Here is a 21,093-nt window from a genome sequence, read left to right as displayed (position 1 = left end):
CTATGCTACCAGAGCAGCGTAAAGGGACATTTGTGTAACTGAGAAAGAGAATCGGGTTTTTATTTATATATATATATACTGATGTGAGATCAGAGTCTTGGGGGATGAAAACAAATGAAAGCAAAGCCTAGGGGACTTTAGATTACAGGCTCTTCAATTTGGCAGCCTTCATCAATATTAAAATGACTTTTTTGGAAAAAGCACTAAAAGATACATACAATGGTATGTGCTCGTTGCGTCAATTTTCTTGATTATATATTTCTCTTGATTTTTCAACAGAAAATGTATAAATTAGATCTTGGGTTCAGATGATCTTGATTCATTAGAAGGCAGAATTTGAAAAATAAACAGCAAGGCTATTCTGATGTGGAGCTAAGCCAGCTGCCAGATATCCCAGTCACGTCTCCCTATTGAAAATTTCTCCACCCCTTCTAGGTGTTGTCTTGGCACGTGATTTGTTTTATGTGTCCACAAAGCATTACAAATACTTCGCCTGTCACCAGGCAAAGTTATTTGGAGAGTAAGTGACATACAGTAGGCGGCAGCACAGTAAGTCATGTAAGTAAGCCTGGCTGGCAGAAGCCTATAAACAGCTAGGCCCTGGTGACTGTTTAGATGGTACTGATTTTTTTTTTTTGTGCAGAAGGGACAGTCTCATCTACTGTGGTGGTGTTTTGGTGTGGGAAAAATATTATGGAAGGCTGCAAAAAAATGTATTTATGTGGAGCTATTTATAATACGCTGAGAAAAGGTTTGTAACACCTAAATTTGTACTAAGTAAAACCTATGATAATTTTCATTTCCAGGCATTTGATGTTCTAGTTATTCTTACCCTCTTCTTATAGTATGTTTAAATAGCACTTCTTTTTAAATATAACACCTTAATTTTACTTAACCATGTGTTTTTAACATGCTTGCGTAATTTGATTGTTGTGTAGCTGGGTTCTTTATGTAATGTTGATAAGAATAGTAAAAGGAAGTAGATTACGATCTGACATCAGAGAACCCAGGCATGGGCCATTGCAGACAAGAGCCTGACTGAAATTAACGATTTGCTGCAGAATCTATCTCATGGAGTTGTGTATTATTGCTAAATGCAATCACACTTTTAGGTCTTACCTACACTAGCACCCCCCAAGCAATTTGTAACATTGTAGCATAAGTGCTTGTGTGGACAGTGCTATGTCGGTGGGACACGCTCTCCCCCAACTTAGCTACCATTGCTCATTTAGGTGGCTTTATTACGTTGGAGGAAGAGCTCCTTCCCATCGATGTAATGTGGCTACACAAGTGCTTATGCCAGCAAAATTTATGTCATTCAGGGGTGTGTTTTTTTCACACTTTTGAGTAACAAAAGTTTTGCCGGCATAAGCGCTAGTGTAGACAAGATCTGAGTTTCATATTAGAGAGGGGTAGTGCGTGTGCATGTACGCACTGTATAATGATCAAAATCAGAAAAGAAATCAAATTATTTCTGGTTTCTATGGTAATTAATTTAAGAAATACTTGCCTGTAGCAAAACAAAAATTTAATTTCAGAATGCTGACAAACTGGAAGGAGTTCAGAATAGAGCAATGAGGATGATTAGGGGGCTGGAGGGACTGAGGAAGGAGCAAGATTACAATAATCTTGTATGTATAATTTGGCTAGAAGACAGCTAAGGAGGAATACAATTCTCCTTACAATACAGTATTTAAAGAGTGCTGAGAACAAGGATGGGGAAGAATTATTTAAGATGGTTACAAGGGATATAACCAGGAGTAATGGGATGAAATTAGAAAAGTGAAAATTTGGCCAGAATATGAAAAAAAAAAATCTGATGGCTAGATCTACTAGAAAAGGAATAATGGATGTCCCGCTGCTTCGAACAATTAAAACAAGGCTGGGGACAGAACTTGCAAATGTGCCGTACAGAACAATTCTCCACATGCAAAGTTGAAGAATCTAATAGAACTTTTCCATTTCTGCTGGAATAAGACTTGAGATCACTTAAAAACCTCACCAAATTTGGTTTCAAGGAAATTACTGTAGAGATTCTGAAATACTACAAGCTCAATTCTGTACTTTGTGTTAAAAGTATTCATGCATACTCAGCATCGTTGTAGTTTTAAAGCAAAAGTTAAATATGGCTTGAGATCGGGTTCTGAAACCCTTACACACATTGAGTAGTAATCCCATTGACTTCAATGGGAATATTCACATGATTAATTGCTATTAAGCAAATTTAAGGAGTGCAGAATCAGGTTGTATGACCCTGCTTCAAAGCCCTGGAAATCAAAGGGAATCCTTCCATAAGCTTCAGTGGGTTTTGGATAATGCCCTAAATTAGGGAGAGTTCCTAATCTTAACCTTCCCATTTTCAAAAACACAAATACTATCCCTTTCAACTGTTCTTCCCTGCCTGCAAGCGCATTACAAACAAATGACAAAGCACTTTGGGAAGAAAGACTCAGACACACAAAACATGCCAACAAGCCAGTTTATACTTGCTGCTGAAGCACAGTAAAATAATTTACCTAAGTCCAGTGAAAGCCTTAAGAACCAAAAGGAATTAATGATTATAAAAAAGACTTTAATAGACAGGATTGATCTTAAAAAAAAAAAAATGAGAAGAATAAGCAAAACAAAGCCCTCTTGGAGGGCTGAACAGAGTTCAGAGCAACCACATGCTAGACAAAATTATTGTTCTTTTAGCAGGGGGATAGGCATGTTAATTTTTAAACAAAGGTCTGCAAATTGGAGAAGGAACCATATCTTCCTTTGATAGGGTTAATTTCCTCATTTGAATTAGGCACAATTTTTTTTCATCTTTATGGGGACAAATCCATTTTACTGTTCTCACATGAGTAACCCCACTTAAATCAGCTGTTCTTTTGGTTAGTTATTTATTTTATTTCATTTAGAAGTATACACTTATTCCATTAAAAGGAGTGCCCATCCTTTGCTCTTGGTGTCCCGGACACATTTAAAAAAACACAATTCTAAAAATACATTTATTCCAGTAGCCCCCTTAGCCAGTAATTAACATTAATGCAGCAACTGAAAAATGAATGAAGATCCTTATAAGGATTTCCACCAGACTCCTGGCAATTCTTTACAGCCTGGGAAAACAGTTAGGCCTGTAGCATGCACTGAAAGTTGAAGAATTAGGACTATTTTGGACTGGTCGGAATAAAATCCACGGTCATTATAGAGAACAGCCTGCCAGCTCCCCCTCTTTCTTGTACAAGTGGGGTCCTCCTGTGATCTCCACTGTGATAGAAGAGAGAGGTAGTCTTTCAGATAATTAGGTCTCAGACCATTTTGAGCTTTACAGGTCATAACCAACACCTTTGGCTCTACTCAGTACTTATAAATTCTTGTCATTTGGAACATGAATTAAGATTGCAAAATAACCTTTTGTGTTAGAATGACAGACGCAGAGTTCCCTTACTGATATTACAATAGTGTACATGCCACTAATCTGAGGTCCCTTCTTGGCTGTCCACCTGGAACGTTTGCAGGTTGCAGACTCAAGTAACCTGACAAGTGGGGGGAAAAAATCATACGCTGCATTTGAAAAACAACATGACAATCTTTGTGGACTCTTCATAAAAAGTATTTTCGGAAGCTTCTTGCTGGGTATTAAAACGAAGCAGCTAGCTCTTTACTCTCTTGTAAAATTTTATTGTGTTAATCTTCAAAGCAGCAGTTTAAATTCTTCTTTTCACAGATATGACAGCTTTGTTCTGGGCACCCATACGTCTTCCGAAGTGGAGGAAATGGCACAGGTAAGTAGCTTGGCAACTTTGCCAAAACTGTTTAAAGCAGAGAACATTTTGAGTACTAGTCCACTTTCTTTGTAGAATACACACTGTGTCTAGCCGGCTACTTATTTAATCATGACTCTTGCAATTCTGTATTTAAATACTAGGGAAAATTCATACCTGGTGTAAGACTTTGAAGTCAGTTGTGTTACACCAGGGATGAGTTTGCTCCAATTATCGTATGAGCATCTCCAAAAGAATCCAAAGTCTAGCTTCTGCAGTGCAGTTTAAGTTCTCTTTAACAAGGAAAATATCTAATGAATTATTGCTGTGGGACAAACACAAGATACATATTGCCAGTCGTAACCAAAGGCAAATAAATGTAAGCTCAATTTCAATAAATATTTGTGGTTTGGATTTATTTGCAGTTGTGTAGTTTTATTTGTTGCATCTGTGCTTCCAAACAGGTCGAGCACATAGGTACATGGTTTCTAGCTTCAGTGCAGATTCAAATACAGATGCAGATCATTCCGATTCAGTTAGGAGTAGATTCTGCCACCTTTATTGGTTCCGCTGATGTCAGTGGGACTGTCTGTCTAGTAAGGGACTTCTCAATGGGTGAAATTCACCCCTCATGCAGACAGCAAGAACCACTCCAAACCACTTATTTTGGGGAGTTAAGTGATGTATAGGCCTCATGCAGGTCTTATGCCTAGGGGTGAATTTCACCTAATGGGAGTAAGATTTGGCTCAGTAGTATTTTAGGGCCTGATTTGGCAAGCCCTCAATGCACAGAACGCCCGTGACTGAGAGTGCCATGCGCTGAGTGTTTGCAGGCATGAAGTTCTTTGATGTCATGATGAACTACTTTAGCTAAGTAGAGCCTGGGCACCAGGAAAACTCCTTTGTGTTCTAACTTCAGGTGATTTGTTTTGGCTGGACACTCCAGATTGGTAGCACAGAGCCATTTCAAGCATGAGGCACCAAAAGTATACCAATTGGTGCAGCTTCAGTGTAATCCTTGGAAATCAACAGAATTACATTAGGGATGAAGTTTGCTTACAGTCTCCGTTTTACCCATTTCATTGCTCTATATTACTAACATGCACTTTATCCTACTCTGTTATATGGTGTAATCAGAGAGGAGACAACTGAGGGCTTGTCTACACTTACAGTGCTGCATCAGTGCAGTTGTGCCTCTGTAGCACTTAGTGAAGACAGTGCTTACATTGACGGGAGAGCTTCTCCTATCAGCATAGGTACTCCACCTCTCTGAGAGGTTGTAGCTATGTTGACAGGAGAAGCCTTCCCATTGACATAGTGCTGGCTACACTGGATGATAGGTCAGTATAACTGCATCGCTCAGGGTGTGGAGTTTTTACAGCTGTGAGCAACATAATCATATACCGACATAAGAAGGTAGAGTAGACTGAGCCTAAGAGGTTACATAAGAGTATACAAATAATGAATGGTATCAAGAAGGTAAGTTGGGCATTTCTACTTCCCCTTTCTCATACTTCCAGAACAAGAGGCTATTCCATGGAACCTAATGGCAGCCCATATAAAATTGATAAAAGGAAATACAGTGCCCAAATAGCCTGAGAAACTCATTGTCACAATATATCATTGAAACAAAGATCCAAGCAGGATTCAGAGACAGACTGGGTATTTATATGAATAACAAGAACATCCAGAAAAAACGAGAGTCCTGTAGCACTTTAAAGACTAACCAATTTAATTTCTGCAAGCATAAATTTTCATGGGCTGCAACCACTTCGTCAGATGCAAGAAATAGAAATCAGGTGTGTGTGTGCGCATCCAAGGGTAAGGAACAACAATGGGAAGGGTAGGTGTTAGCAAAGTCCATTCAGTTAGAGTAGATGAGGCCTATTCACAACCATTGATTAGAAGGTGAGAATGTGTGAACAGTGTCAATTACTTCTTGTAATGAGATAACCATTCCAAGTCCCTATTCAGACCCAGTGTGATTGTGTCAAGTTTGCAGATGAGTTCAAGCTCTGCAGTTTCTCGCTGAAGTCTGTTTTTGAAGCTTTTTTGTAGAAGTACGGCAACTTTCAAGTCAGCTACAGAGTGTCCTGGGAGATTGAAGTGTTCTCCGACTGGTTTATGGATGTTACCATTTTTTATGTCTGATTTGTGTCCATTTACTCCTTTGCGTAGTGACAGTCCAGTTTGGCAATGTACATGGCAGAGGGGCATTGCTGGCACATGATGGCATATATTACATTAGTAGATGTGCAGGTGAATGAGCTCCTTATGGTGTGGCTGATGTGGTTAGGACCTGTGATGGTGTTACTAGAGTCGATGTGCGGGCAGAGCTGGCAACAGGGTTTGTTGCAGGGATAGGTTCCTGGGTTAGTGGTGTTCTTGTATGGTGTACGGTTGCTGGTGAGTATTTGCTTCAGGTTGGGGGACTGTCTGTAAGCAAGGGTAGGTCTGCCTCCCATGGCTTGAGTGAGTGAGGGATCATCTGCTAGGATAGGTTGTAGATCCTTAATGATGTGTTGGAGAGATTTTAGCTGGGGGCTGTAGGTGATGGCCAGTGGTGTTCTGTTTTCTTTGTTGGGTCTGTCCTGTAGTAGGTGACTTCTGGGTACCTGTCTGGCTCTGTCAATTTGTTTCTTCACCTCTCCAGGTGGGTACTGTAGTTTTAAGAATGTTTTATGGAGATCCTGTAGGTGTTTGTCTCTGTCTGAGGGATCGGAGCAAATCCGGTTGTACCTTAGGGCTTGGTTGTAGACAATGGATCGTGTAATGTGGCCAGAGTTTCTTAAGTAGATGTTGTAGTTTCTTTTGGTATTCCTCAGTGGGATTGGACGGTAGTGGCTTGTAGAATGTGGTGTTGGAGAGTTGTCTGGCAGCCTCCTGTTCATAATCCGACTTATTCATGACGACTATGGCACCTCCTTTGTCTGCCTCTTTGATTATAATGTCAGAGTTGTTATTGAGGCTGTGCACGTCAGCGGAAACACTATGTAAAAGTCTGGTCTGTTGTTTCAACCATCAGGAGGAGTCCATACAGAATTCTTATTCTTGTAGCGTTGGTAGGAAGGTATCTGTGGGTTAGTGTGTCGTTCAGTGGTGTGGTGGAAATATTCCTTGAGACGGCGAAAGTAGGATTCCAGGTCACCGCAGAATTGTATCATGTGAAGAACATCCAGAGTTACAGTAGGAAAGATTTTAAAAAATGAAAGTGGGACCTATCCTCAGCTAGTGTAAATTGGCCAAAATCCATTGAAGAGGATTTAGCCTCAAGAATTATGGAATCCTCCATATTTCAGAGCATAGACCCAGCCTCTTAACTGATGGGGACAGGAAGAAACTTTCCTTCTGGGGAGGTAATTGACTGACTGCCTAATGCATGTTTTCTTGCATCTTCCACTGATGCGCCTTATGCTGGCCTCTTGTCAGGTACAGGATACTGGAGTAGATGGACCATCTGTCTGATCCAGTCTGGCAATCCCTAAATTCTATGAAATTTTGGTCCTATGTTACACAGGAGTAAAAGACTCATTCATTCTTTTTATGTGCATTTGCAGATTCTGCACCAGTCTGATCAACCCTAAGATCACTCAGGCCAGTGCAGGAAAGGCCAGGAAGGGTCCTCACCCCCATTTCATGGTGGGATCCACTGAGGTGCTCTGGCCTTCCATTTCAGGCACATGATGTGACCAAAGACCTCTTGATGCCCATTGGCAGAGAGCATTGGGGTACATAGGGGTACAGAGATCCCCTGGGTTCACCAAAAGAATGTCATGTAAGGTCTCTAATGGAAGCCTGTGTCACACAGGTCCTCATAAATCATTGTTGGATGTATATATACTGAACGTTGGGTTCTCTAGGCCTTGTAATTAAAGGTAGATCTCTCAAAGGTAGCTTGCCTTGAGACAAACTTCTCCAGGCAGGAGGTGGGAGACACTTCTTTCCTTAGCTAATCATTGTGCATGGTATATCTCACAATGGACATCTATTTGCATACTGAGTAAAATGCTAATTAAGAGTTTGCAGAGACTTCAGAAGGAAATTAACAGGAAGAGGTAAACAGCAGGAGGAGGGGAGGAATCCTGTTTTCAGGGGAAGATCAAAGGTCTGGGCTTGTATATCTGGGGGGCAGGGTGAAAAGAGATGCTCTAGCATCCTTCAAGTTGGAAAGACAAGCTGGCAGCAGGCTTGATTTTATGACAAGGGGATTCTCTGCCACCCTTGTTGAAAATGCTGGGAAAAGGACTTGGAGTAAGCTGTCCTGTAGGAGATGTGGAATGTCTTGTGAGTTAAGTTTAGGCTTTAGCAAGCCTGTTATGATTTTGTTTTATATGTAACTGTTTGTTTCCAATAGTCTTACTTTCTATAGGTTGAATCTCAGTTCTTTGATGATAAAATTATTCTTGTTTTCACTGTAAATATATCTAAGTGCTGTGTGTTAAATGGAGCAGTGATCCTGAGTTGCATCTAGTAAGCTGGTGTGTGCTATTCCTTTGGGAGCACAGAAGATGAGAGTTCTGTGAGTGCTCAGTGGATCAGGGTTTGACATTCCAGAGTGATGTTTGGGGGGCTCAAGGGTTGGTATATACCCATCACTAAACTGTACAGAGAGAGCAAGGCCTATAGTGGCCTGGAAGACAGTGCTTGTGTTGCCAGAAGCTGGTGAGCTGATCCATTGTAGGCACAGACAGACTTCCTCACGCAAAGGGCACGTGGTAAGTGCCTCACAACCCTGGGAAGAAATCACACATGACCGAACTGCAACTTCTCTGTGGGATTGCTACCCCTGGGGTGGATTGGAAAGGGGTAAACAGACACCTGTGAGACTGATTACAAATGACTGAACTTTTTGTATGCATGTAGTATGTATGTAAAAACACAATTTTAAAACGCAAGAATAATGCATCACAAATGGAATTTGTTTCATTAGACTATTACTGATGAGTCTTAACTGTAATACTTATAAAATACTAGTAAATTAGTTGTAGTATTGTGTAAAGATGAAGTCTTAGTAATAGAAGAGCTGACTGTGGTATTTAATTATTAAATTTTTGGTGGGAGGGGCATATAACCAGTCATTGGTGTGGGTTGTAAATGTGCCCATTAAAAAAAATGGATAAGGTAAATTTAAATTACAGAGGCAATTCCTACTAGAGTACATGTGGAGGTGAAATGAGTAAACAGCCAACAACCGCAAACAAATATGAGTTATATTACAAAACCACCATCAATGTGGTCTGGAATGTGCCACAGCCTCTGGACCAGAAGATGGACTAAAATTCCCCCAAAATGAAGTGAAAGTCTGTGTAGATAGTTGTTGTTCCAAACCCCTTGTTTCTATAATGTACAATTTAATTATGCATACATACAGCACTGTGATTTCAGGCAGATGTTTTTAAAAAGAATATTAGCACCCATGAGGGTTTTCTCTTCTCATCCATATTAAGATGATATGTTTTGTTATGCAAAATAAAAGTCATACAGTCTCTTAAACTTTTCCAACAGGCTGAAACATGCAACTCATCTTTACCAGCTAAACTACCTGGTAATTTATTTGATGCAAACCAAGCTGAAATGATGGAGGACAGTGCACCTGTGTGGAATGAACAGCTAGAAAAAGAGCTCTTCCATGGTAAGTCTATGCAAACATGCTGTAGTACCAACAACAAACACGTAACTGGATATGTGAGATCATTTCTGCAAATGAATAGACTATATATGTTATATATAACACAGCAACTACTTCTCTCTGACTTTGTCTCATGTTTACAGTAATTCGAAGACACCCATCCTTCTGCACATGTAACTCCCATTGAGGTCAATGTGTTGCTGAAGCTAGCTTTGATTTATAGGAAGTGGGAGGAGCCATGAATTACCCCCCCTTCCCCCAAAGCTGGTCCCATTATTAGAGAGAGTGAAGGAGTCTAGCAGCAAGTCATTTCTTCCTTTCTGGTCTTGCTGCTGGTGAGTGAGGTAGGGACAGACAAGGCTCAGACTGGCCCACAAGGGTGCAAGAACATTTATTCTTCCATGAACTTTTCTGACCCCCTCCAAAACAAATCCTTCCTGCTACACTGCTCCCCGCCACACGTGCAACAGCTGTACCAATAATATGGGGAGAGGGTATGATTAGGAGGCAGAGAGAGGGAGGCATGCAAGAGGGAGCAGGCAGAAAGGGGTGGCAGAGTCTCTCTGGAACCCCACAGACCCCTCATTTATTTTAGGCAGCAGCGTCACTGCTCAGGCAATGTCCAGAGGCCCCTCTCCTCTCATTTCTCTGGAAGTTCTTGCCTCCCCTGTTTGACACAAGGCCAGATAGAGCATTGCAGAACTTGACTGTGATGTGAGATCCTCAAAAGAGTAGGGTCCCAAACAGCTAGTTGCTTTGCTTGTGCCATAACTGGCTTCCTCATGGTCCCCCACACTCTGCTGTCTAGAGCAGAAACTCAGCAAAGCAGAGAATCTGATTGTCCCAGTGTTATTTCTGAGTCCAATTTTGTACATCCTAACTATGTGTTTGTTTTCTTGATGGAGCTACACATTGAGCAGAGGTTTGCACTGAGCTGTCCAGGACACTCAGATCTTTTTTATATCAGCCTTAAAAAAGGTCAGAGATTAGCCATTTTTGGTACTAATGCTCAATTCTTAAATTCATCCCTGATGTAACTTGTAGATGTATTTAGTTAATATGGATGCAAACTGAACATATTAAGCTGTCACTGCATAAATCATCCCTGTGATTGAAAGTACCCCCAATAAATTCTTTTTAATCTATCTGAATTTCTTCTTTAACTGGGTGAATTTTAATGTTAATCCCAGTTAACAGGTTAGCATATACATGCAACTTTGTTGACAGAGTGAATCAAAAGTTCTGAAGAAATTTTATTACCTATTATCATCACCTAGGCTATCAACCCATTTGACTTCCACAAATTCAGATAATGCCATTGCCAAACACGGCGTGTTAAAGTCCTTTATAGTAATCATTGAAAGTGAGCAATAAACTGAAATATTACTGAAAATGTTCAGATGTTTTATTTACAACACTTTCTAAGCTAAACAAGCTGAGGATATGCAGAGCTATTCAATCTGTTCCTTTAAATGCTAATACCTGGAATGAATTTCCAGCTTACAGATACATCATAGCATTGTTTATGCTCTGGAAACATACAGAAAGGTCTGGATCTGCTTATCAGTGCCAAGTCTGGATTAAAGGATTTTGGGGCCCCATGCACTATGGAAATTGGCCCCTCCCACACCTTCTATAAACTAGACAGCAAAGTGTCTCCACGCCATTACATACCCCACCCACAGACATGGGCAGTGCGTGACTCCTGCATTTGGGGACGCTGGGCACGAGTGCCAAAAGCTTCCTATGGAGGGGAGGGAACCAGTGCCTGGACCGTGGCCTTGCACCCCTGCTCCGCCCCAGGTCCCGCTCCTGCTCAGCCCCATTTCCTGAGGTCCTTCACCGCTCACACCTCTGCCCCTTCCCCCGAGGCCCCTCTGCCTGCCACTCACGCCTCTCTGCCCCCTCCCTCAAGGCCCTATTGCTCATGCCTCTCCACCCCCTTCCCTTGGGCATGAGCGGCGGAGGAGGGTGAGGGCAGAGAGGAGCGAGCGGCAGGCAGGAGGGTCTTGGGGGAAGAAGTGAAGCAAGGACGGGGCCTTGGAGAAAGAGAACAAGCGGGGGTGGGGCCTTGGGGTGGAGTGTGGGTTGGGCCACAGCCCAGGCACCCTTTCGGCAGCAGCACTCCAAAGGTGGCAGGCCAGTGCATCTCCCAAGGGAGGTGCGCTGCATCCTGTTTGGGGAGGCTTAGCCTCTCTTAGCTTCTTATATCCATCGATCTCAAAATGCTCCTTCCATCCCACACACACACCCCCACTCCCCTCGGTCCTCACAGACCCCAGATGCCCCTCCCAGCCCAGATATACCCCAGCAACCCTCCACCACTTGTTCCACTTCTCCTGACAGCCCCCACACACATCCCAGCAACCTTGACCTATGTCCTGCTCACCACAGCCCCCAACACCTCAGCCCATCAGCCACAACCCCCAATAGCCCTCACTCACCCCTAACATCCTGGATTCCAACCCCACCCCCTCCAACATCCCCCCCATACCCCTTATAGTCTCTACAACTCACTTCCAACCCATCCCCCCAACATCTCCCATACCTCTCGTAGCCTCCACAACTCATCCCCCAAATATCCCCATTTCCCCCCACAGCCTCCACAACTCATCCCATCTCTATCCCACACCTTTCAACCTGGAGCATGGGGTCACAGCACAACTCAGTTTTTTGGTGTCATCGGGGGCCCGCTTGAGATGGAGGTCCTCTGCAAGTGCACCAAGTGCACATTGGTTAATCCAGGTCTGATCAGTACAATTCTTTTCTACTTGCTTTGCAGGGTAGAATTGTGGAAGGTTCTTCCGACATTTAGTTGGTTGAATGTAAATTAAGAATGCAAACTAAGGTAATTTTTTTTTAAATAGCAAAAACAACTAAGAATGGCTAGATGGAGGAGCAGTTTCAAGACCAATCTCAAATCAATGCAGACTTTTTTCCTCCCACTCAAAGGTGGATTATCACTGAAAGGCTCTGTGGAAAAAGTGAAGTATGTTTGGGGGCAGGATTTGAATATGGAGAAGGCTGCTCCTTTCAAAACCAGATCTGGTCACGGATATAGTACATTACACTTTTCAGCATAATCAGTTTGAGAACACTAATAAATAGCTCTCTTTTTCTGTGTAGTTTTAGGTGATCTGGACAACCAACTGGCACAGGAACAAGCCCAAGATTCAGTGAACAGAAGGACATTAGTTGACAGTGGGCCAAGAGCACAATATCGGTTTCCCAATGCAGACAGACAGACTGTTATTAGGAGACGACACAGAAATAACTGCAATGAAACACCCAGTGCATTTTTTTCTGATGGATTGAGAACAATAAGAGCCAAAGAGGACCATACAATTTTCTTCAGACCAAGGAAATTTTATGATACATACACAAACAGGCGCCATTCAGCCTCTTTAGAAGATTACATGCACAAGGATTCATTTGACAGTAGTTACCCTGTTTCAAACAGAAGGCTGTCTTCGGTATCTTTTAGAAACTCCTCAGAAGGTAGCTTGCATCTTCCTTCTGTAAGACAGAGCAGTGGATTTGGACACAACAGATATATGGGCAAGGATACAATTGGGAGAAGTTACTCTGTGTGTTCTCTTCAGAGATATCCATCCTCAGTATCCTCTGACCGATTTTCAACAACTAGTTTACAATATCCATTGGCAACGGAGAACAACAGTGGATTTGTACTGAGGAACAATCGGCAAACCCCAAAGCGAATTCCCCTCTCTTCTATTGTATGGACTAAACCATATACTTCTGGACACACAGTAAATCAAGACAAACTTTTTAGGACCCGATCATTAATGGAATGGAATGCCACAAAACAGGATACATATCCTTGCCGTCTGCATGAAAACAGAGAATATGAATTTTACCGGTCAAAACACCATTACAGAAGATCTGTATCAAGTACTAATTGGTTTAGTAGCATCAGCTGCATAAATAAAGATGCTACTCCACTTTCCTTTGATAACTGGGAGAATTATCCATTATACTGGTTGGAAAACAACCTCTCTAGGTCCCTCTGTAGAGATACAGCTTGTCATGACAGGTTCCAAACACACCAAAAGAGTTCTCCTTTTGGAAGAAAAGAGGAGCACCCTTCCTTGTCTGAAATTAATAAGTACTACAATGATGAAGTGTTTCTTTCCCCTGATGCTCCCTATGAAATGATCACATCTAATTTAAATGACCAGCAAAGTGCACATGCAAAGAATGCAGAACTTGCTTTGCAGTGCTGTCAGAGTGACTTTCATACATGTGTGTCAGAGAACAGAAGCAGTGTGGAGACATCAAGAGGTGCAAGTAGTAAAGTGCCTTCAAAGAATTCAAAAGACCTTCGGAGCTGTCTCACTTACAGGTCTGCAGTTACTTTACCTAGCATCAAAGCAGATGTGTTTGATGAGTCTGTCTTACTGGATTCAAGGGTCAAAACAAAATTGATAGCAGAGAACAGCAGTTGTGTCACTAAGGTTTCCCAAAGCCAGTCACAGTCTTTGGTTACCCAAACAAATATTAAGAAAGACTTTAAAAAAGCTGCTTCAGAAAAAGTCAGAGACTTGGAACTATCAGGCAAGGTAGATCAGAAAAGTATGAAAGACATAACATTACAGCCAGTTTCTCAGAAAGTGGATACAAACAATACCCTTGATCTCCAGATTTCTCCCTCTAATAACTGTGCAGCTGCTGCCTTGCAAAACAGCACCTCTCTTCTTAATTCACCTCTCTCACTGAGTTCGAGGAAACAACCCCCGCTCACTGCCACAAGAGAGATTACAAAAATTAATATATCAAAGAGTTGTATAAGAAATGTACAAAGAAAGGAAAACGATCTTCCTGCTCACAGTGAACTTAATCAAACTCCTTCTCTTCTGTCAGATGAAAGAAGAAAGGGATCATTTCTTTCAGGTCTGAAGCAATGGGAACATTATCTGTTTAATTCAACAAAAAGAAAAGGCATTAAATTAGGAAGCCAGAGAGCAGACGTTACTGATAATACCACTCCAAAGGGACAGTCTTTCCTGGTGGATGATCTACAAAGTAGTGAATCAGTTCATTCTGATCTAATTACTGAAACATTGGCAAACCATCAAAACATATTGCCCAGTTCTCCAGAACTTTTGTCTGGTACTTCACAAGACTCTCTACAAACCTTTTCTCATAAGAGCTATCCTAAATCTTTAGAAACTCCAACTAATTCTTCAATGAATTGTAAAGTTACCGAAGCTCCAGTGGAAGGTGGGAAAGTAGTTCAGTTGGCAAGTATTGTTGCAAAAGATATTACCCAGGAAAAACCACAAGATCAAAACATTTTGGTCAGTAAGGACCATAAGAGTCAATTAACTACTGGTTGTTCACAAAACAGGAACTGTAAGAATATTTATGCACATAGTTTTGACAAAAGCTCAGAGATTGCTGAACGTAGTTTAAACTATTTTTGTCTGGAAAGAGAAAATGAAAAAACAAGACAAAATGCATCTTGTATTGAAAAGCTCTATAAGCAACGAAGCTTACTGAGACACACAACTAGTAGCAGCATTGATGGCTCTCCTGGTAAAAGCAACCCTGAGTCTCCTGAGCCTCCTGTAATTTATTGCACCTTACCTAGAAAATCAGCTAGCATTGCTGGCAGTGTAACATCAGATATGTCCACCTCTTTCCCTAAAAGCAAAGTTTCATCCAAAAGCAAAACAATCCTATGGGATCATGTAGACAAGCAGACCCCAGAGAGAACTGCTGCCTTTTTTTTTAATCAAGGAGATAACATATCTTCTTTAGGATCAGCTCATTCCTCCATAAGACCAATACCTTTAGATGGTATTACAGATATCAAAGAAAATGTCCTGCAAATTAAGGATTGCCCTTTGCCTCTAAACAGGAGCCCTAACCACTTCTTAAGTGGTAGTACAATAGTCTCTGAATCAGATGAACTTACACAGAGAGAGAAATTTGTGAACAGAAAAGAATCCCCAGTATTTTCAGACTCTTTGGAAAAGGAAATGGGGGATTCTTTGCAGAAGTATAAAACTACTAGCACATTTACAGTTTCTGGTGATGAGGATCATGTCCAATATCACGAGTTGGTTTCAATTTATTACACCTTACCAAGGAGGCATTCAAGAACATTGTGTAACCTCTTTCTAGATGATCCAGGGATCACAGCTTTACCTCTTTTCACAGAAAAATCTCAATCACCAAAAATGCCCAACAAGACCTATGAAGTTCACATCGGTTTAGCAAATGTAGCTTTTCCTAGCACTTTAGAAAAAGAGACCCCACCACATATTCATGATCAAATACATGCAGCTTCATTGACACCTGAGAATGGAAAGACAGTAGCTGTTGACACTGATTGGGAAAGCTCACATTTATCTCCCAGCTCAGAGAAAGTATGTACTTTACAGTCAGCAAGCATTGTACATAGTAAGAAAGATATTTCACCAGGGCTTGCATTGAAAGAAAATACACTTGTACTTCCTGACATGGTGACATCAGACATTTCTCTTCATGATCCAAAATCCATTGCAGAAGTGGATGCTTCAGTTAAGGCAATTTCTGCTGCTTCACACAACCAAAATATCAATATGTGCTTTTCTTCAGGTAAAGAAAGTAAAGAAAAGGAGAACATTTTGCATACTAGCACACCATTAACCTCCTCTTTGTCAATCCCCACAACAAACAAAGACACTCCAGAGAATGTTTTTCATACTTCTGCAGTTAATACTAATAGTGTGCAAAACAGAGACTCCAAAAATTGCCAGCCATCTATTGAAGTAAGAGAGAGTAATAATCAAAATATATTACCACCCCAGTTAGATAATAAATGTTCCCATGAAGGGAAAAGTCATACTAAGTCTGCACTTAGTGATAGACCAATAACCTCTGCTGAAAGTAAATCTAGGCATGATGCCAAAGAGAGATCAGATTTTCAACACCAAAGCATTTCCCTATATAATAATAAATGTACTGGATTTCAATTAAGAGTTGACAGTTCCAGAAATAGAACAAATAAAGAATTAACTTCTGATAACAAAATGCTTTCAAATTCACATAACAAACCATTTCAGCTAGGCACAGTTTCTACAGATAAACCCATACTTCAACAAGCCAAAATACATATCCCGCCCACAAATGAGTTAGTGAGCCCCAAAACTAAACAAGAGCAAATATCCCAGAACACTCAGATGGACAAAGATCTCACTAGTTTGCAGAAAGCTGTGATGTGCAGTGAAGATAGACAGAATGTTGACTCTAAAGATAAACTCTCCAGTGTCACACTGGATCTGCAACTGCTGCAGACTGCAGTGAGTGAAAATAAGCTTATCTCTGATTGCACTAGAGAGAAAGTCAATGATATAGAAAAAAGGAAAAACAGGCCCTCAGTTAAAAATAAAATGGCAGCTATCTACAAAACAAGCCGAAAATGTTCTAATAAAAACGTAAACCCCAAATCACACATAAGTAATATATTTTCACAGAATGATGGAGGTACAACTTCTTTAGAGAGTAATATGCCCCACAACACAGTGTATTACCCTGCTTCCACCCTGCAAAGCTGGAATGAAAACCAGAATCAAAATCTGACCCCTGATGTTTATGACACCCCGATTCATGAAATATCAGAGAAGAATAAGAGATCACAAGCTAATGAAGGCTCTTCATTGCTAGTTAAAAACAAAAATCAGAGGCCTTTTGCAAATCCATGCAACCAGGTAAGAGACATCAACAGTTCCACACAAAATGAGAATGAAGTGGAAAGCATGCTGAGCCCTATAACCCTATTTCCGAATGAAATAGCTGCAAGAAGTAAGAATTCCCAAACACTTGGTCCAAGGTTGGAAAACAGAAATCAACCCATCTTTTCCAGAGCTATTGAAACAGATTCATCAGGCAATCAAAAGAGAATAAGTACCATTAGTTCCCATAATCCTCTTTTGTTGCCATTTTTAACTGACAAAAACTCAAACATGTTTATAAAAAAACTTCAGGCAAATATCTGTTCACAGCAACAAGGCCTTTCCTCAGGTGAGTGTGATCATGATCAAAACATCCATCAGTCAAAAAGTTTAAAAAATGCAAACCTGCACAATAATCAGTCACGCATGAGTCGAGCAAAGAATCAACGCGAACGTCACTTTTCTGAATGCACCTATACTCAAGATTCCCATGACAGTCATAGCTCTGGGAGTAACTTTCTACCTAAACAAAGCAGGTACTGTAGAAGGTTTAAATCTTCTTCTGAGCTGTGCTCTTGTGATGAAAATGAAAACTGGGCTTCATATAATGAGAGGAATACCACCTATGGCACTAGACGTATGATGTATCCTTCTATTGAATTTGGTATATTTGGAAAAGAACAACAACAGGCGTTCCTGGAAAATATTAAGAGATCACTCACAGAAGGGAGATTATGGAGACCATGTCTTCTTAAAAACCCTGGCTTTCTGAGAAATGAAGAGACTGATTCTTTAAAGAGGCCTGAGCTCTTGAGCTCAAGTTCTGCTGAAAGCAAAATGTCAGTAGATGCTTCATCTCCAAGAGAGACACTTGACATCTATCGAGGAGAATCAATGGTTTATTCAGACTCAGACACTGATACCACCACGGATGATGAATACTATCTTAATGAGACTGATAAAGAATCAGAACTGTGAGATCCTGTAATACAAGATGGAAAGTGAGCTCTGACTGAAAGGTGATTTGGTGGTTCCTAGGTGGGCATAATCATGTAACATATTTTAAGACAGATCCTGTGCTGGTGTCAATCGGGGTAGGTCTGTTGACTTTAATGAAGCTATGTTGATTTATGCAAGCTCAGGATTTAGCCATTTGTTTTTAAAATATAGCTACACTGTCATTTTCTTGCGCAAGCACAAGATAAAATCTCACCAAAAGCTTCAAAAATAATATATATATATATGTATAATTATTATTTTTAAGAAAAGGAAGATGACTGTGGAGCTTTTTATTGTGTAATGATATGGAAATCTCTCCATTGACTTCAGGAGGAGTTGGATTGAGCTCTTACATGCTAACTGGCACACCGCTGTAATGTGTGAAGTTCTAGATCTTAAAACCCATGAGCTGGAATCCTCCAAGGGATTTTTTCCCTCTATAGCTTTGCAGATAGTAATAGGTTATATATATACAGTGATGCAAAGTCTCACCCCTTTGGGCAGAAATAAGGGGAAAAGCACCCTATTGAGGCAAGGCAAAAACTTGACAAAAAGAAAAAAAGAACATGACAGCTGCATGCAGTAACCTTTCACTACTGGAAAACTGGGTTAAAATCCTCAATATGATAACAAGTGCAGATGAGTGTGGTAGTCTGCTTTTAAAGCATCATATGGAAGATGCAGGGTTGAAATAGCTAGGGTCATTGCTGATGAGCACTAAAGTGCATTGTCAGGGTGGCTTCCTTTGTCCTGGGGATGATTCTACAGAGCACTATATTGAACCCAAATGTAAAAAAATGTTATAACTTGATTCTCTTCTGTTTATTTTCTATGTTTAATTTCCCATACTTCATGGGCTCAATTCTTAGCTGCATGTAGCTCATGCTTGGCCAGCACTGATAGTAGGAAGGCAAGGTGACTCTCAATCACTTTTCCATCTCCCCTAATCCTCAACCTAATGGCTAAAACGGTCCTTAGAATAATTTACAGCAGCTTTTGGGCTGCTCTGAGTTGCACCAACAAAGCAGTCCTAGGGACTACTCTGCTGGCTGAAGATTGGGCAGAGTGCTGTTGTCTCTGGACCCATCTCTCCTCTTTTCCCCTTTCCCACCATGCCCTTTACTTTGAGGCAAGGAGAGTGCTGGAGGAATCCTCAGCTGCCTGTTTAAGGCAGTTTAAAGTGCTACTTATACCACTTTGGTGGGCACTTAATGAGGCTGAAAGATCCCTATAAGCAAACAAATTATTTTTGTTTTAAATAGCTGCAGTTTTTACCGTAAGTAATGAAGCGTGTCAGAGCTTGAGGAGGAACCTTTTGGCATGTTGTGTCTCGCATCTTCTCTAAATTAGCATTTTCTTTGGTATTTTTCTAATATGCTCTCTGTCACTGCAGTACCTTTCATCCTTTGAATAAAAGGGCTATGAGTGTTTTCCCTGAAGCTGTTCCCATGACACATTACTAAATGTTGTATCTATATTTCACAGCAGCCAAAACCCATGCCTAGGCCTGAAATCTTGAACTGAGCTTTCATCTCTTGCCACTCAAAATCACAGTGGTTCACCGAGCCAGAAGATCACATTTTAAAATAATCATAAAAAGTTTATTTGTATTTAATCTTTAACTTCACATTTGGTCTCAAATTCCAGATATTTCTCTATACTTTTTCATTTAATAAAACTTTTCTAAGACATAAATTATATTTTTTGTAACTGGAAAAGAAATGGCTTGATATTTTAAAGTAATATATTTTAGGAAAAGCAAGCAAAGTTTGTATCACTGAATGCTCCACATGAAAAATATTGTATTAGACAATTGGTACCCTTATTTTTTATATTGTATAGTTGGTTAAAGAAGGGGAGTGTGTTTTGATGTATAAATATTGTTGATATATACTTTGATATTTTCTTTGGTTGTACATAAAAAAACTAATATAAATTACATATTTATATTGAGAAGTGTTCTTTAAGTGGTATCTATTTTGGAATGATTTGCACATACAGACTGACACATACAGTATTGGAAAGAAATAATTGCCATGTAATGTAAATTTGTAAAATGTGTTGTTCTGATGAGAAATGCTATGACTGTTTTTATGTATGTGGTTTTACATCGTATATACAGGGTGTTATACCATAAGAGTAATAAACCACTTAATATTAAAGTAAGGGTATTCTGTTATGATACACTACTACAATGTATGTTAGCCCCAAGGGCGGGAATGGCAGCCTGCATGGGTTAAACAGAAGCAAAATAAATGTTACAGGGATATAAATGGTCATATGATTTTCTCTAGTAGAAGTGGATTATTTTGAATGCTCATACTTGTAAATATTTTTTACCCATATGGTGGATTTTGGACCAAGTTCTCAACATTAAATACAGCTCTAGGTATCTGAAGAAAACTGGGAGCCATCCAAAAAAATCAATATAGTTTAGAATCAATATAAATTAGTTGTTGTACAAGACTGTGGTGTGTCAGAGTGGCTGGTAACTAATATTTACATAGGGATCGTGTAATTTTGTTGAGTCACTCATAGACATGAGGTCAAATTCATCCCTTTCTGTATGAAGATGTAGCTTCATTCAATTTAGTAGAGCTGCACCATCTTTTGCCCAGTGGTGAATTTGGTCTGTTATGTTTTCTAAGTCTTTTCTTTAGCTACAATATATTCTATAAATGCTTAAATATTATAGGATATTAATATTGAAAATGACTGGTTTGAAATAAATGACACATACTGCTGAATAAATGTTTGTTCTGTTTTTATCTGTGCATTCAGTAATTCATGTTTAACTATTTTATCTTTTTTACAATATCTTAATGCTGCTTTGCGGATACTGATGCCAAACAATCTAAGAGCTAAAATTTGAAAGATTTATTAAGCATCCAAGCACGATTCATATGCTCTCAGCATGTTCAAGGATACACTGAAAACACAACTGTATTACAAGAGCTGTGTGTCTAATTTAGCCAATTTTCTGACACCTATGCACATATGAATGACTTGAATCCTTTAACTGCCCAGTACTGGCAGT

General features: G+C 40.2%; 1 protein-coding gene across 2 annotated transcripts in view; it reads left to right on the top strand.

The window, feature by feature from the left end:
- Positions 1 to 19,143, top strand: part of EXPH5 (exophilin 5) — a 46,275-nt gene extending 27,132 nt beyond the window's left edge. The window contains exons 1-4 of one of the 2 annotated variants that reach the window (XM_067562813.1): positions 646 to 751; positions 3,713 to 3,770; positions 9,255 to 9,381; positions 12,505 to 19,143. In XM_067562813.1, coding sequence (XP_067418914.1) covers positions 3,762 to 3,770; positions 9,255 to 9,381; positions 12,505 to 18,035 — 5,667 coding nt within the window. In that variant the 5' untranslated portion in view covers positions 646 to 751; positions 3,713 to 3,761 and the 3' untranslated portion in view covers positions 18,036 to 19,143. Of the gene's footprint in view, positions 1 to 645; positions 752 to 3,712; positions 3,771 to 9,254; positions 9,382 to 12,504 lie in introns of those variants that run through there. The other variant, XM_067562814.1, reaches the window with a different exon arrangement.
- The last annotated feature ends 1,950 nt before the right edge of the window (positions 19,144 to 21,093 follow it).

The sequence above is a fragment of the Emydura macquarii genome, unplaced genomic scaffold (assembly GCF_026122565.2).
Source record: "Emydura macquarii macquarii isolate MOO-44397 ecotype Brisbane River unplaced genomic scaffold, CSIRO-AGI_Emac_v2 contig_2473, whole genome shotgun sequence".
Classification (NCBI taxonomy): domain Eukaryota; kingdom Metazoa; phylum Chordata; order Testudines; family Chelidae; genus Emydura; species Emydura macquarii.
This window is presented reverse-complemented; position numbering and strand designations above follow the sequence as displayed.